The 12,864-nt window shown below is 60.0% G+C and overlaps 1 protein-coding gene across 3 annotated transcripts in view; it reads left to right on the forward strand.

Moving 5' to 3' along the window:
- The window catches only part of MGAT3 (beta-1,4-mannosyl-glycoprotein 4-beta-N-acetylglucosaminyltransferase), a 29,784-nt gene extending 17,741 nt beyond the window's left edge, over positions 1-12,043 (forward strand). For 2 of the 3 annotated variants that reach the window (XM_058308828.2, XM_004447836.5), the window contains exon 2: positions 7,348-12,043. In XM_058308828.2, the coding sequence (XP_058164811.1) occupies positions 7,349-8,953 (1,605 nt within the window). In that variant the 5' untranslated portion in view covers position 7,348 and the 3' untranslated portion in view covers positions 8,954-12,043. Of the gene's footprint in view, positions 1-4,207; positions 4,543-7,347 lie in introns of those variants that run through there. The other variant, XM_058308829.2, reaches the window with a different exon arrangement.
- The last annotated feature ends 821 nt before the right edge of the window (positions 12,044-12,864 follow it).

The following is a 12,864-nucleotide window of genomic DNA, read 5'->3' on the forward strand; positions in this document are numbered from 1 at the left end:
TGGTTCCCTTGGTGAGCCCCTGTTTTAAAGAGGAGGAAATGGAGGCACAGAGAGGTTATGACCCTGCCCCAAGGTCACACAGCTAGGGAAGGGCAGAGCTGGGGGTTGAGGAGTGACCTGGCTCCAGGGTCTGTGCGTGGAAGTGATGGTGAGCAGAGCACCTGCTGTGTACAGCTCCTACCCGGGACCTCACTGTTCAGTGGGAAGTCCAGCGTCAGGGGAGACGAGCCCAGCATGACGATCGTTAGGGAAGGGGCAGGGCAGGGCCGGGGTTGTGGCTCGGTGTCCGATTTGCTGTCTCATGGGAAGTGCGCAGGGCAGGGGTGATTGTGCCCATTTTATAGATGGGGAAGTTGAGGCTCAGAGAGGCCACGTGACCTGCTGAGGTTGACAGTGATGACCCCAACCTAGAAGGCCTGGCCCCCAGTTTGGTGGTCTCTGCAGGGCATCAGGGAGAACCTGTCAGGAAGTTTAGGAAGGAGACGCAGCCGAGCTGGCTAGGGGGACCTCCCAGGGGCTGGGAGGGCTCAGGGCAGGTGGTGGCCTGAGGCGGAGTTTGCTGGTTTCAAGAGGGGCACAGGCGGAAGCGGATGTGGCTCAACCAATCGGGCTCCCGTCTACCGTATAGGAGGTCCAGGGTTCCATGCCCTGGGCCTCCTGGTGAGGGCGAACTGGCCCATGCGGGAGTGCTGCCCCGTGCAGGGTGCCCCCCTGTGTGGGAATGCCGCCCAGCATGGGACAGCCACCCTGCACAGGAGTGCCGGCTGACACAGAGAGCCGGCACAGCAAGATGACACAAGAGACAGAGAGAAAATAAGAAGATGTAGCAGAACAGGGACTCAAGGTGGCACAAGAGAGTGATCGCCTCTTTCCCACTCTGGAAGGTCCCTGGATCGGTTCCCAGAGTCGCCTAATGAGAATACAAGCAGACACAGAAGAACGCACAGTGAAATGGACCCACAGAGCAGACAACTGGAGGGGGGAAGAAATAAATAAATCTTAAAAAAAAAAAGAGAGAGAGAGGCACAGAGCAGGCACTCATGAAACATCGGAGGATTTTCCTGAGCTGAATGAGGGTTTGAGCGTGGCCTCGGCGCTGCCCGAGATCAGGTCCCAGCGGCAGGAGGGCCCTGCAGAGGGTCCTCGACCTCGGGGCTGCCTTGCTGGGGCTCAGGGCATCAGCCCAGACCATGGGAGGCCCCGAGCAGGTCCTGACCGGTTTCTGGGCGAGCTCCAGCCAGGTGTCTCCTGGGAAGTGGGAAGAAGGGCAGGTGAGCTGGACAATGCCTACCCCCTCCCCAGCTCCTACTTGCGGCATCCACAGGGACCACGGACCCCTAGCCCCACCCTCCCCCCAGCCCCATCTGCGTCCTACAGAAAAGACCAGAGCCCGTTATCGTCCATGCTCTGCCGTTAGCCAGCCGTGTGGCCTTGGCCACGTCCTCCCTCTCTCAGCTTCAGTGCTCGTACCTGTAGAAGGAGAAGCAGTGGTCAGAGCACGGCCAGGTGGCCTGGCCTGCGGTCCCAGGTCTACCACTTCCCAGTGGCAGAATGCTCGGGGAAGGCCGAGCCGGCCTCCGGCCCAGATGGACTCCTCCGGCCTTCGAGTTCCTGGGACCCGCGGATTTGCTTCCTTCCGCACTTCACATCCAGGCCATCGGCCAGTCACTGGCTCTCCCTTCAAAGTGCAGCAGCCCCCTCCCCAGCTGCCTGCCCTGGCCTTGATGCGACAGCCTGTCCTCAGCGGAACAAGCAGTGATCCTAAGCCAGGGCTCCTCCCCCTGCTCAGGGCCCTCCCGTGAAAGCACTTTTCCAGCCATGGCCACGGCCCCTGTGGCCCTGGACCCCCTGCCTGCCCCCGCCTCCCTCCTCTCCACTCTGCAGGTGCCCCCTGCCGAGCACCGGCCCTTCCTTCCCCCTGGAGCGCCCTCCCCTGCCTAAGACTGCTCTCGTTCACCTCTGGGGGGCCTGCCCCCAGCCCCTTGCTTACCGTTGAGCGCCCACCACCCCTTCCCCTGCCTGGTTTTCAGAGCCCGCCTCTTCCTAACACACACGGCCATTTCACTGGGTTCTTTTTCGTTTATCGTAGTGTCTTTGCCCCACTGAGCCCCATGCATGCTCCACGAGGGCAGGGACTTGTGTCCGTCCTGTCCCCTCGTGTTCCCAGGGCCTGGCCCGGTGCCCAGCACACAGTAGGTTCTCAGGAACTAGATGCAGAGTGAATGGATGGCGGGGTGCCGTGTGGATCACAGGTGACGGCGGTTCCGTTTGCTGACCATCGTGGGCTCTTGCGGGGGGGTCTCCATCGCCCCACTGGGCTGGACTCGGCAGAAGGACAGGGCTCAGGGCCGCTTTACCCCTGGGAACCCCCTTGAGTGACCCCAGGGAATCGAGTCTGACCCTTACGAGCTGTGTGACCCTGAGCAAGTTGCTTCATCTTTCTGGCCTCAGTCTGCTCCTCCGTTGAGGGGGGAGAGCAAGGGGAGCTGCCTCTGTTGGGGGCTGAGGAGGGAGGAGCGGCACGGGCGCCGTGCGCAGGCCGGTAGCCGCGGGTAAGCGTCAGCGGTCGTCAGCTTTATCGCCAGGCTGGAGGGCTCACACCACGAGGCTCTGCGGTGAGGGCAGGAGCACGGCCGGCTGCGCCCCCCCAGGCCCCCTGCGCCAGGGAGGGACCCGCGCCAGGGAGGGACACGGCGCCGCTGCGATGGGGGGAGGGGCAGCACTGGTGCGGGAACAAGAACTTACCTGCCACTTTCCCTCTCTTTCTCTCTTTCACATTTTTTAAACTGCTAAAATATATGTATAACCAAAAAATGACCATTTAACCTTTTTAAAACTGTAATTCAATGGCCTTAGGTACATCGACTACGTGTATAATCATTACTACGATATCGAGAACATTTCATCATTCCAAAAGCCTGTACCCCTTGCCTGCTTCTTCCAGCCCCTGGTAAACCTCGAATCTCCTTTCTGTCTCTGTGGGTTCACCCTCCTAGACACCTCATCTAGGTGGAGGCATACAACGCTGTCCTTTCGTGTCTGGCTTCTTTCGTTTATCGTCGTGCTTTCGAGGTTCATCCATGAATCTGAACTTCATTCCTTCTTAGGGGTGAGTTCCACCGCATCGCTTCCCACAGGGGGCTTGTCCGTCATCCATCGATGGACACTTGGGCTGCTTCCTCCCTTCAGCGGCCGTGAACGTGCCGCGCGGAACAGTGCTGCAGAAGCATCTGCTTGGGTCCCTGTCTTCAGTTCTTTTGGGTCCACCACCCTCTTAAGTATGATCTGGGGAAAGCCTCGTCATCTTGTCGAGGAGAAGGTAGCTACAGCGACCACCCAGGGAGGCCGAGAGTCCGCAATGGAACCCTTACTTAGTTATCCCAGTGTTTATTCATTTATTGTTTCCTATTTACATGCAACCTCTTTAAAAAATGTACTTGAAGCACTTACCAAAATATGTGAAGATAAAAAGGAACTGGGTAGAGAGTAAAGGTTGGAAAAAATACATGTAGCTGTGAGTGAAGGTGTCCCAGGAAATGCACCCTGTGGACAGCCATTTTCTTGCCTTGGGCCAACCACCTGTGGGTGCTGAGCCTCCTAGCAGCCCAAGTGATGAGGAAAACGTGCTCAGTTCCGACTCTCACTCTGCAGCAGGTCCTTCTATGGCTGTTCTCTGAAGGGCACAGGTGTGGGGTGGAGCCCAGCCTCCGGTGTAACCAGAGTCTGGAAACCAGCCTGGGCAGGGAGCCAAGCAGCAGCTGGGTCAGTGTGACCTCGGTGGGGCCACTGGGACCCCTTTGCACCAAGAGGGCGTTCTCTTGCCCTCCTGAGCATTTCTTATGGCGCTCAGGCCTTTGTCCACTGCTGCCAGGGGATTTAGCCTGAGCGCAGTCCCAGGCCCTGCCCTCCAAGAGCTCACAGGCCAGTGGAGGGGTCAAGGCCAGTTCTGTCCAACAAGAGCTGGGACGGAGGTGTGCCTCAGAGCCAGGCGCCACTGGGCCTGCCGGAGGGTTCGCACTGCCTTGCCGGGTCCCGAAACCCCGCGGGTGGGTCACTCTGGAGGCTTCAGCCGTGCCGACCTCAGTCTGCCAGGTCGCCTTGAGCCTGGCCCTGCCACGGCCTGCTCTCCCGCCTGCCCGTCTTTACTGGGCCTGACCCTTGGCCCCTCTGCCCACCCCGCTGGCCTGGCCTGCCTGGCCTCGATGTGCCAGTGCAGGGCTGGAATCCAGCGGGGAGCCCAGACAACCCACTTCGAAACGTTGCCCGAGAGCTGTGCCTCCCTGCCCTGCTCTCCCCAGCCCGCGGAGACCAGCCCCGCCTCTGCCCTGGGACCGCTGACATTTCTCAGAGGTCAGGTCCCCACCCCCGATTGTCCTGCCTGCCTGTGCTCAGCTGTGTGCCAGCCACCGTGGCTCCAGGGGGCAGGCCTTTCAACTGGAGGAGGCGGGCTGTCCGTCCTGGTACCACCTGGTCCTGCGCTGCCCCAACCAGCGGGATCGCGACCCCACTTCCTCACGAGCTAGCTCAGCATCCCTCGCCAAGGTGAGGCTGTGAAAGACGGTTCCAAGCCATCCCGGTTCAGGTGTCAGTGGCGCCACTTTGGACAGGTCCCTTTGGACGACGCCACAGGGAAAAGGTCCCTGAAGCCCTGGTCTCCTCTTCTATAAAATGAAGGCACTGGGGGGGCTGACGTGGCTCGAGCAGTTGGGTGCCCCCTCCCACATGGGAGGTCCTGGTTTCAGTTCCCGGTGCCTTGAAAATGAGCAAACAATGAGCAAACAGATGGGGGAGACAACACAGCGTAGCCGCTGTGGCTCAGTATACAGCAGCCTCCTGTGTACAAGATCCCAGTGCCTCAAAACAAAGAAGTCAGTGGCATTGAATGAGATGGTCCTTAAAAGGTACTCTAGACCAGGCATTGCACGAAAATTACATTGGGGGCTTCCAGCCTGGAGCATCACTAGAAACAAAAGTTTATTGAGCACCTACTGCATGCGCACCAGGAACTCTGCTTGGCTGTCCGCCCATTAAACGCGTTCAGTCCTCAACAACCCTGGGCCCATTTCACAGGTGGAGAAACAGGGGTTCGGAGAGGCGAGGGGCCTTGCTTGAAGTCGCAAGAGCTTGAAGCCCAGGTGGCTTCACTCTTCCCCGCTGACGTCAGAGTTAGGAGGTGAGGGGGAGTGTGCAGCAGGACGGCACCGAGACAACCTGCAGAGAGAACCAGGACGGCGAGGCGAAGCCGCAGGAAGGACCCGGCTGTTCTAGTGCAGGCAGTGCCCGCGCCCAGGGGTGTGTGGGACGGGAGACAAAGATGCCAAGGCCAGGTTTCTGTGACAGGGGATTGCCCTGTGTCCCCCTCGGCTTTGTCCTTGGTCAAATGGGTCTAATCTGGCCAGGCTGCACACCTCCTGGGCTAAGTGTGGAACTTCCAGTGTCAGCGTCCCGGTGGTGACAAATGTACCCCAGGGATGTTAGTGGGGAAATCTGGGTGAGGGGTGTAAGGGAACTCTGGGAACGATCTCTGCAACTTTTCAGGAAATCTACAAATATTCTAAAAGTAAAAGGTTATTTAAGTCTTAAAAGGAATATACAAGGCTCTCCTTTCCACAGGTGTGTGTCATAGCCATAAACTGATAAGTTCGACCATGTAGATGAATGATTAGAGAATGATTAGATGAATGACTGAATGAAAATAACTATGGGATATTTATGTGGGATTTCAAATGAAATGGTAGGCTTATTTCTACTGGTATGACTTTTTTTTTAAGATTTATTTTTTATTTTTATGTCTCTCTTCTTCCCACGCCCACCCCATTGTCTGCTCTCTGTGTCCATTCACTGTGTGTTCTTCTGTGTCCACTTGCATTCTTGTCTGCGGCATCAGGAATCTGTGTCTCTTTTTGTTGAGTCATTTTGCTGCATCAGCTCTCCATGTGTGTGGTGCCATCCTGGGCAAGCTGCACTTTTTTTGCGTGGGGTGGCTCTCCTTATGGGGCGCACTCCTTGCATGTGGGGCTCCCCTATGCGAGGACACCCCTGTGTGGCACGGCACTCCTTGCATGCATCAGCACTGTGCGTGGGCCAGCTCATCACACGAGTCAGGAGGCCCTGGGTTTGAACCCTCAACCTCCCATGTGGTAGGTGGACGCTCTATCAGTTGAGCCAAATCCACTTTCCTGAAATATCTTTTTAATCTATCATTGGTTAAGAAAAGTATTGGGTTGGACTTGGTGTCTATTATGACAATATTTATATCACGTATTAGACCAAGAACAGAAATGTGTCAATGGCATATCCATACACACACACACACACACACATATTTGAAATTGCATATAAAACCAGTGATACATCTCAAATGGATGACATTTTTCATTCCTGGTGATGCCTAGGAGAGGGTATGAGATAACAAAGGGGGGCCTTGACTTATTCTTTTTTTTTTAAAGATTTTTTTTTATTTCTTTTTCTCCCCTCCCCCTCCCTCTCCCTCCCCAGTTATCTGTTCTTTGTTCATTCGCTGTGTGTTCTTCTGTTTGAAGAACTCTTGGCAGCACAAGTAATCTGTGTCTCTTTTTGTTGTGTCATCTTGCTGCGTCAGCTCTCCGTGTGTGCGGCTCCACTCCTGGGCAGGCTGGACTTTCTTTCACACTGGGCAGCTCTCCTTACGGGGCGCACTGCTTGCGCGTGGGGCTCCCCTACACAGGGACACCCGTGTGGCAGGGCACTCCTTGCGCGTATCAGCACCGCGCATGGGCCAGCTCCACATGGGTCAGGAAGGCCTGGGGTTTTAACTGTGGACCTCCCATGTGGTAGGCGGATGCCCTAACCACTGGGCCAAGTCTGCTTCCCTTATTCTTTAAATATGTTAGAATTAAATGTGTTCTGTTGAGACCTGTGAATTTTGTATTTTGTTTTTTTTTTTCCTTTGGAAAAGTATTCAGGAAACTTGCCAGTATGACTACAAAAAAAAGTCAATAAATAGCACAAGCACACCCTGGGGTGGTGTGTGCAGGGGAGCCCACCCGGCAGCCGGCTCGCCCCCTCCCCTCAGGCCTGCAAGCCTCTCTGGCCACAGTGGAGCTTTTCCCAGGATGCATCCTGGTCCGTCCGGGCAGTGCAGAGCAGGTGGAGGCACGGCCCGCAGGGGGAGAGGTGCCTGGTGGGCTCTGAATTGGGAAGGGCCCTGAAGCTGTGGGAGCTGGGCCAGGATGCCGGGATTTCTGGGGTACCTGGTGCAGCAAGGCAGATCTGCAGGTGTGACTCGAGGGTGGGAGGCACCTCGGGTGGGGGCATCAGGCGCTGGCCAGGACCCTGCTCAGGTCTGCTCTCCCCTCTCTCCCGCAGGATGAAGATGAGACGCTACAAGCTCTTCCTCTCGCTCTGCATGGCCGGCCTCTGCCTCATCTCCTTCCTGCACTTCTTTAAGACCCTGTCGTACATCACCTTCCCCCGCGAGCTGGCCTCCCTCAGCCCCAACCTGGTGTCCAGCTTCTTCTGGAACAATGCCCCCGTCACGCCCCAGGCCAGCCCCGAGCCGGGTGGCCCCGACCTGCTGCGGACCCCTCTCTATTCCCACTCGCCCCTGCTCCAGCCGCTGCCACCCAGCAAGGCCGCCGAGGAGCTCCACCGGGTGGACTTCGTGCTGCCCGAGGACACGACCGAGTACTTCGTCCGCACCAAGGCGGGCGGCGTGTGCTTCAAGCCGGGTACCAAGACGCTGGAGAAGCCCCCGCCGGGGCGGCCGGAGGAGAAGCCGGAGGCGGGGGACGGCGCCTCGGCCAAGGGCCCAGCCCGCCACCTGCTGAGCGCCCGCGAGCGCCCGGGCGGCCGCGGGCCGCGGCGCAAGTGGGTGGAGTGCGTGTGCCTGCCCGGCTGGCACGGGCCCAGCTGCGGGGTGCCCACGGTGGTGCAGTACTCCAACCTGCCCACCAAGGAGCGCCTGGTGCCCCGCGAGGTGCCGCGGCGCGTCATCAACGCCATCAACATCAACCACGAGTTCGACCTGCTGGCCGTGCGCTTCCACGAGCTGGGCGACGTGGTGGACGCCTTCGTGGTGTGCGAGTCCAACTTCACGGCCTACGGCGAGCCGCGGCCGCTCAAGTTCCGCGAGATGCTGACCAACGGCACCTTCGAGTACATCCGGCACAAGGTGCTCTACGTCTTCCTGGACCACTTCCCGCCCGGCGGCCGGCAGGACGGCTGGATCGCCGACGACTACCTGCGCACCTTCCTGACGCAGGACGGCGTGTCGCGCCTGCGCAACCTGCGGCCCGACGACGTCTTCATCATCGACGACGCCGACGAGATCCCCGCGCGCGACGGCGTCCTCTTCCTCAAGCTCTACGACGGCTGGACGGAGCCCTTCGCCTTCCACATGCGCAAGTCTCTCTACGGCTTCTTCTGGAAGCAGCCGGGCACGCTGGAGGTGGTGTCGGGCTGCACGGTGGACATGCTGCGGACGGTGTACGCGCTGGACGGCATCCGCCTGCGGCGCCGCCAGTACTACACCATGCCCAACTTCCGGCAGTACGAGAACCGCACGGGCCACATCCTGGTGCAGTGGGCCCTGGGCAGCCCGCTGCACTTCGCCGGCTGGCACTGCTCCTGGTGCTTCACCCCCGAGGGCATCTACTTCAAGCTCGTGTCCGCCCAGAACGGCGACTTCCCGCGCTGGGGCGACTACGAGGACAAGCGGGACCTCAATTACATCCGGGGCCTGATCCGCACGGGGGGCTGGTTCGACGGCACGCAGCAGGAGTACCCGCCGGCCGACCCCAGCGAGCACATGTACGCCCCCAAGTACCTGCTCAAGAACTACCGCCAGTTCCGCTACCTGCTGGAGAACCCCTACGAGGAGCCCAGGAGCACCGCGGAGGGCCGGCGGCCGGGCGGGGACGCCGAGGACAGGCCGCCGCCGGCCGCGGGCAAGCCCGACGCGGTGGAAGGCTAAGGCTGCATGATCCGAGAGGGCCGGCGGCGGCTGACCCTCCTTCTGCCGTCGTGTGTGGTTCTTGAGAGGGTCAGGGGTGGGCGGCAGGGCGGGGGTCTTCCCTCGTGCTGCCTTCGTCAATCAGAGGGGCAGCCTTTCTGCTTGGGGGGCAGGCCCCGGCGTCTGCAGGGCCCTTTTGCCCGCCGAGAGTTCCGTGCCCGGGCGGTGCCAACGGAGAGTTCATCACGGTTGCTGGGGAGCAGGGAGGGGGGCTGGGGGACTGGACCTCACCCAGGGGAGGGGGGCTAGGGGGCCGGACCTCACCCAGGGGAGGGGGGCTAGGGGGCCGGACCTCACCCAGGGGAGGGGGGCCAGGGGGCCAGACCTTGCCTGGGGTGGACGTGGGAGCTGCTGGCCTGCGGGGGAGAAGCCAGGCATTTGGGTCCAGGAAGAAGAGGTGACACCGAGGTGGGGGGTGTGTGAAAAGCAGCAGCCGGCTGGGAGGACACGCTCATGGATGCTCATGGATGCTTTGCCACGGTCTCAGAACTGCCTGAGAACACCCACCCACCTGCCCCCAGGGCACAGCTGAGTGCTGAGCTGGGAGGTGGGCTCTGCTCTCCCCAGCCCCTCCTAGCCCGAGGAGTCTTCCTTTTGGCTCCCAGACCTGGCCTTGACTTCCTTTATTACATTTTATATTGCTCTTTGATGCTTGCTCACTCAGTCCTTGCCAAGGCCAAGGATCCAGTTTTCAGGGTGGGATGGGAACTGGAGGCTGGACCCACAGCCAGTCTAGCAGGTCAGGCCGGCGGGGGGCGGGTAGAGGGGGAAGACTGACATGAGGCCTCTGCATCATTCACCCTCTCACTCTCCATCACCCCTTCCCACCCAAACTCACCCCTTCCCACCCAAATTCATAGCACCAGCTCTCCACTGCCTCAGATGGAATCACCTTTGGGCCCCTCCTGGGCCAGGGACCAGGAAGGGAATGCAAGGCTGCACGAGACCCAGGAAGGGACCTTGAGGCCAGTTGTATGTCATCTCAGTCCACTTAGTTAACCTTGTGGGGGCGGGGTGGGAAGAGTATTTGTTAGGGGTGGATTTTAAGCAGCCGTGATTAAGAAACCTCCTAAATACAGTGGTTTAAAGACAAAAGCTCATTTCTAATTTAACTGTCTAGAGGAGATGGTCCAGAGCTAGTAAGGCAGCTCTGCTTTCCTTCATAGACACCTTCCAACTCTGGATACAGGGTGGCTGCTCCAGCTCCCACCATCACTGTGCATCCAAAGCCAGGGGGAAGCAGAAAAAGGCAAGGGAAGCACATACCCTTTGCTTTGAAGGACGAGGCACAGTCCCTTCCCATTGCATCTCATTAGCCAGGCACATGGCTACAAGTAGCTGCAAGGGAAGCTGGGAAATGGAATCTTCAGCTGGGCCGCCATGTTCCCAGCCTCCACATGAGCGTTTTGCTAAAGGCAGGAGGAGAGAATGGATGCGATATACAAGGAACATCTCTGGCACTGGCAGGGAGGAGGTGGAGAAAGACTGGAAATGACTGTTCCCATCCTTGGGTCCTTCCCTCATTGTTCAGGGCTTCTGGAACAACCTTTTCTTGCTTCCTCTCCCCTCCCCGTGCCCGCCCAAGGCTGGACATGGCAAGAGCCAGCAGCTGTGTGAGAAGGGTGAGCTGTCCCCCTCTTCCCTGGGCTCCTCAGATGCTTGCCCAGTGGCAGCAGTGTGCAGTGTCTGCCTGTGGAATGGTCCACGTTTGTGCGCGTGCGTGTATATTTATGGGCATGGGTGCATGCTTGGTGTGTATTTGTACCTGTCTGTATCGGTGTGTCCCTGTAGATCCATGCTTGCGTGTGGACGTAGGAGTTGGCCCAGGGGCCTCCCTCCCCGGAGCCTGGAGCCTGCAGCCACCTCCTTCAGCTCCTCAACGTGGCTGAGGCAGGAAGCTCTTGGGGGGCCTGGAAAGTGAGGCTCAAGGAGATGTGAGGTCTGTCTGTCTCTGTCAGTCATTCGGTCCACGAATCCTTCCGAGCCTAGGGCTGGACGGCTGAGAGCCCACTGCGTCCCAGCCCCTCTTCTCCCCTCCCACCCCTCCTTCCCCCTCCCCTCAACCTCCAGCTGGGGCTTTCTCTGGGATCTTATGGGGCTTTCTGCTGGGCCAGGAGGGGAGGGGGTCTCCTCTGCCCCGGGCGGGGTAGGTGCCCAGCGCCGGCGTGGTGTGGGGGCTGGCCGGGCGGAGCGGCCTTCCACAGGCAGGCATGAAGCAGGCTGGGGGGCTCTGTTGCCCCCAACTCTCCCACCAGTCTAGGGGATGCCCCCCCGAGGGATCGCCCCCTCTGGAGTTGCAGCCATCACCCTCTCTGGTTCCTGTTGGGGCTGAGAGGGGGCTCGAGAGGTTAGGGGTCAATCCAGGTTGGCCACCCTGCCTTTGAGGGGACTCCCACCCCCGCCTGCCACCTCCCCAGCCCCAGAGTCCTCCCTGAGTCCCAGCCCCCAGGATGTGGCTCCCCCTCCCCCAGGCTCAGGGGCCCCAAGGCCTCTGGGGCAGGGGGAAAGAATGGGGGAGCCAGCAGGTGGAGAGGGCGGCAGTGGGGCGGGGGCTGGGGAGGGGGATTGGCCAGTTCCACCTCTTATCCCATCATACACTGGGAACGGGGGCGGGGGCAGGAGTCGTGGGCCACGCCCCCCAATGTGAAGGGAAACCAAGCTGTGAAGGGCACCCATGGCGCCCCACTGGCCCGCCCGCCAGATCCAGGTTTCTTCCCTCATTGAACCGAGGCGGCGGGTGGGCACCCAGCATCCAGGGACACCAGCTGGCCCAGGGCTGCCCACTCTCCCCGCCAGGGTGATTCCCCAGGGATAGGCCTGGGGGAGTTTTGGGGGCAAAGGACACAGTCAGGGTGGGGAGGCGGAAGGCAGGGGCCTTGGGAGATGTATAATTTGACACCAAGAATAATAAAATATTTTTTTTGTAAGGAAAAATCAAAATGTACATTCTGAAATCATTTTCTCTGTAAATGGTTGGATTTCATTTCACCCTTAAAGGGATGCTTAAAGGAGAAGATAATATTAATAATAAAAACAGCTACCAAGTCTGAACGGGGTGCCTGTGTGGTCAGTTCGGGGCTTCTCTGGGGCAGCAAGCCGTGGAGCTGGCGTCTCCAGGTGGCTTCAGCTCCGGCACCGCGCGCTGGGTCACTGGGGTGGAGCCCCCTGGCGGGCAAGGAGAAGGGGGCGTGCACCCTGCACCCTCACCTGGGGACGCAGTGATCCCCAACCAGGCGGCCTCGGGCTCAGAAAGGGGCGCTGAGCCGGGGTCCCCGCGGAGGGAAGTGGCGCGTCCTGCTCCAAGAGCTGGCCACACCCGCCGCTCGAGGTGGGCAGGGAGCCCAGGAAAGCTTTTTCGCCCACAGTTCTGCCCCTGCTCTCGGGGCGTCAGGGCGAGCGCAGCCGCCTGGGTGGTCCCCCTCCCTGCGTGCTGTCGGGGGGCCCTGAGCGCTGAGGCCACAGCCGGGTTGCATTCCCGCATTCCCGGTGCTGGGGCCCGTGCGCGTCGCAGGCGCCGGTCTCCCGGATCGGCCACCTCCCCAGCAGGGAGCCGGCCTTGGGCTGGGAGGCCGCCGGAGGCCGCGGGAAGCGGGGTGCTTCCTGGAGGCGGCCTTCGGAGCCGGGTGTGCGTCTTGCAGCTCTGCACCCTCCGCGTTAGTCGGGGAGTCGGAGGAGGTGACAGCAGCGTGGCGATGGGGATGGGGACTGTTTTCTGCGCGCTCGCTTGCCAAGCACGTCCCAGCGTTCCTACGCTCTGGCTATAACGTACTCTGCAGTTTAACTCTGATGACTGCGGGCACCACTCGGGGCCCCGCAACCAGAGCCCAGGACGGAGCCCCCTGCAGGTATTTGGGGCGCAGGATTGAATTCCT

This window comes from Dasypus novemcinctus, chromosome 12 (genome assembly GCF_030445035.2).
Source record: "Dasypus novemcinctus isolate mDasNov1 chromosome 12, mDasNov1.1.hap2, whole genome shotgun sequence".
NCBI lineage: Eukaryota > Metazoa > Chordata > Mammalia > Cingulata > Dasypodidae > Dasypus > Dasypus novemcinctus.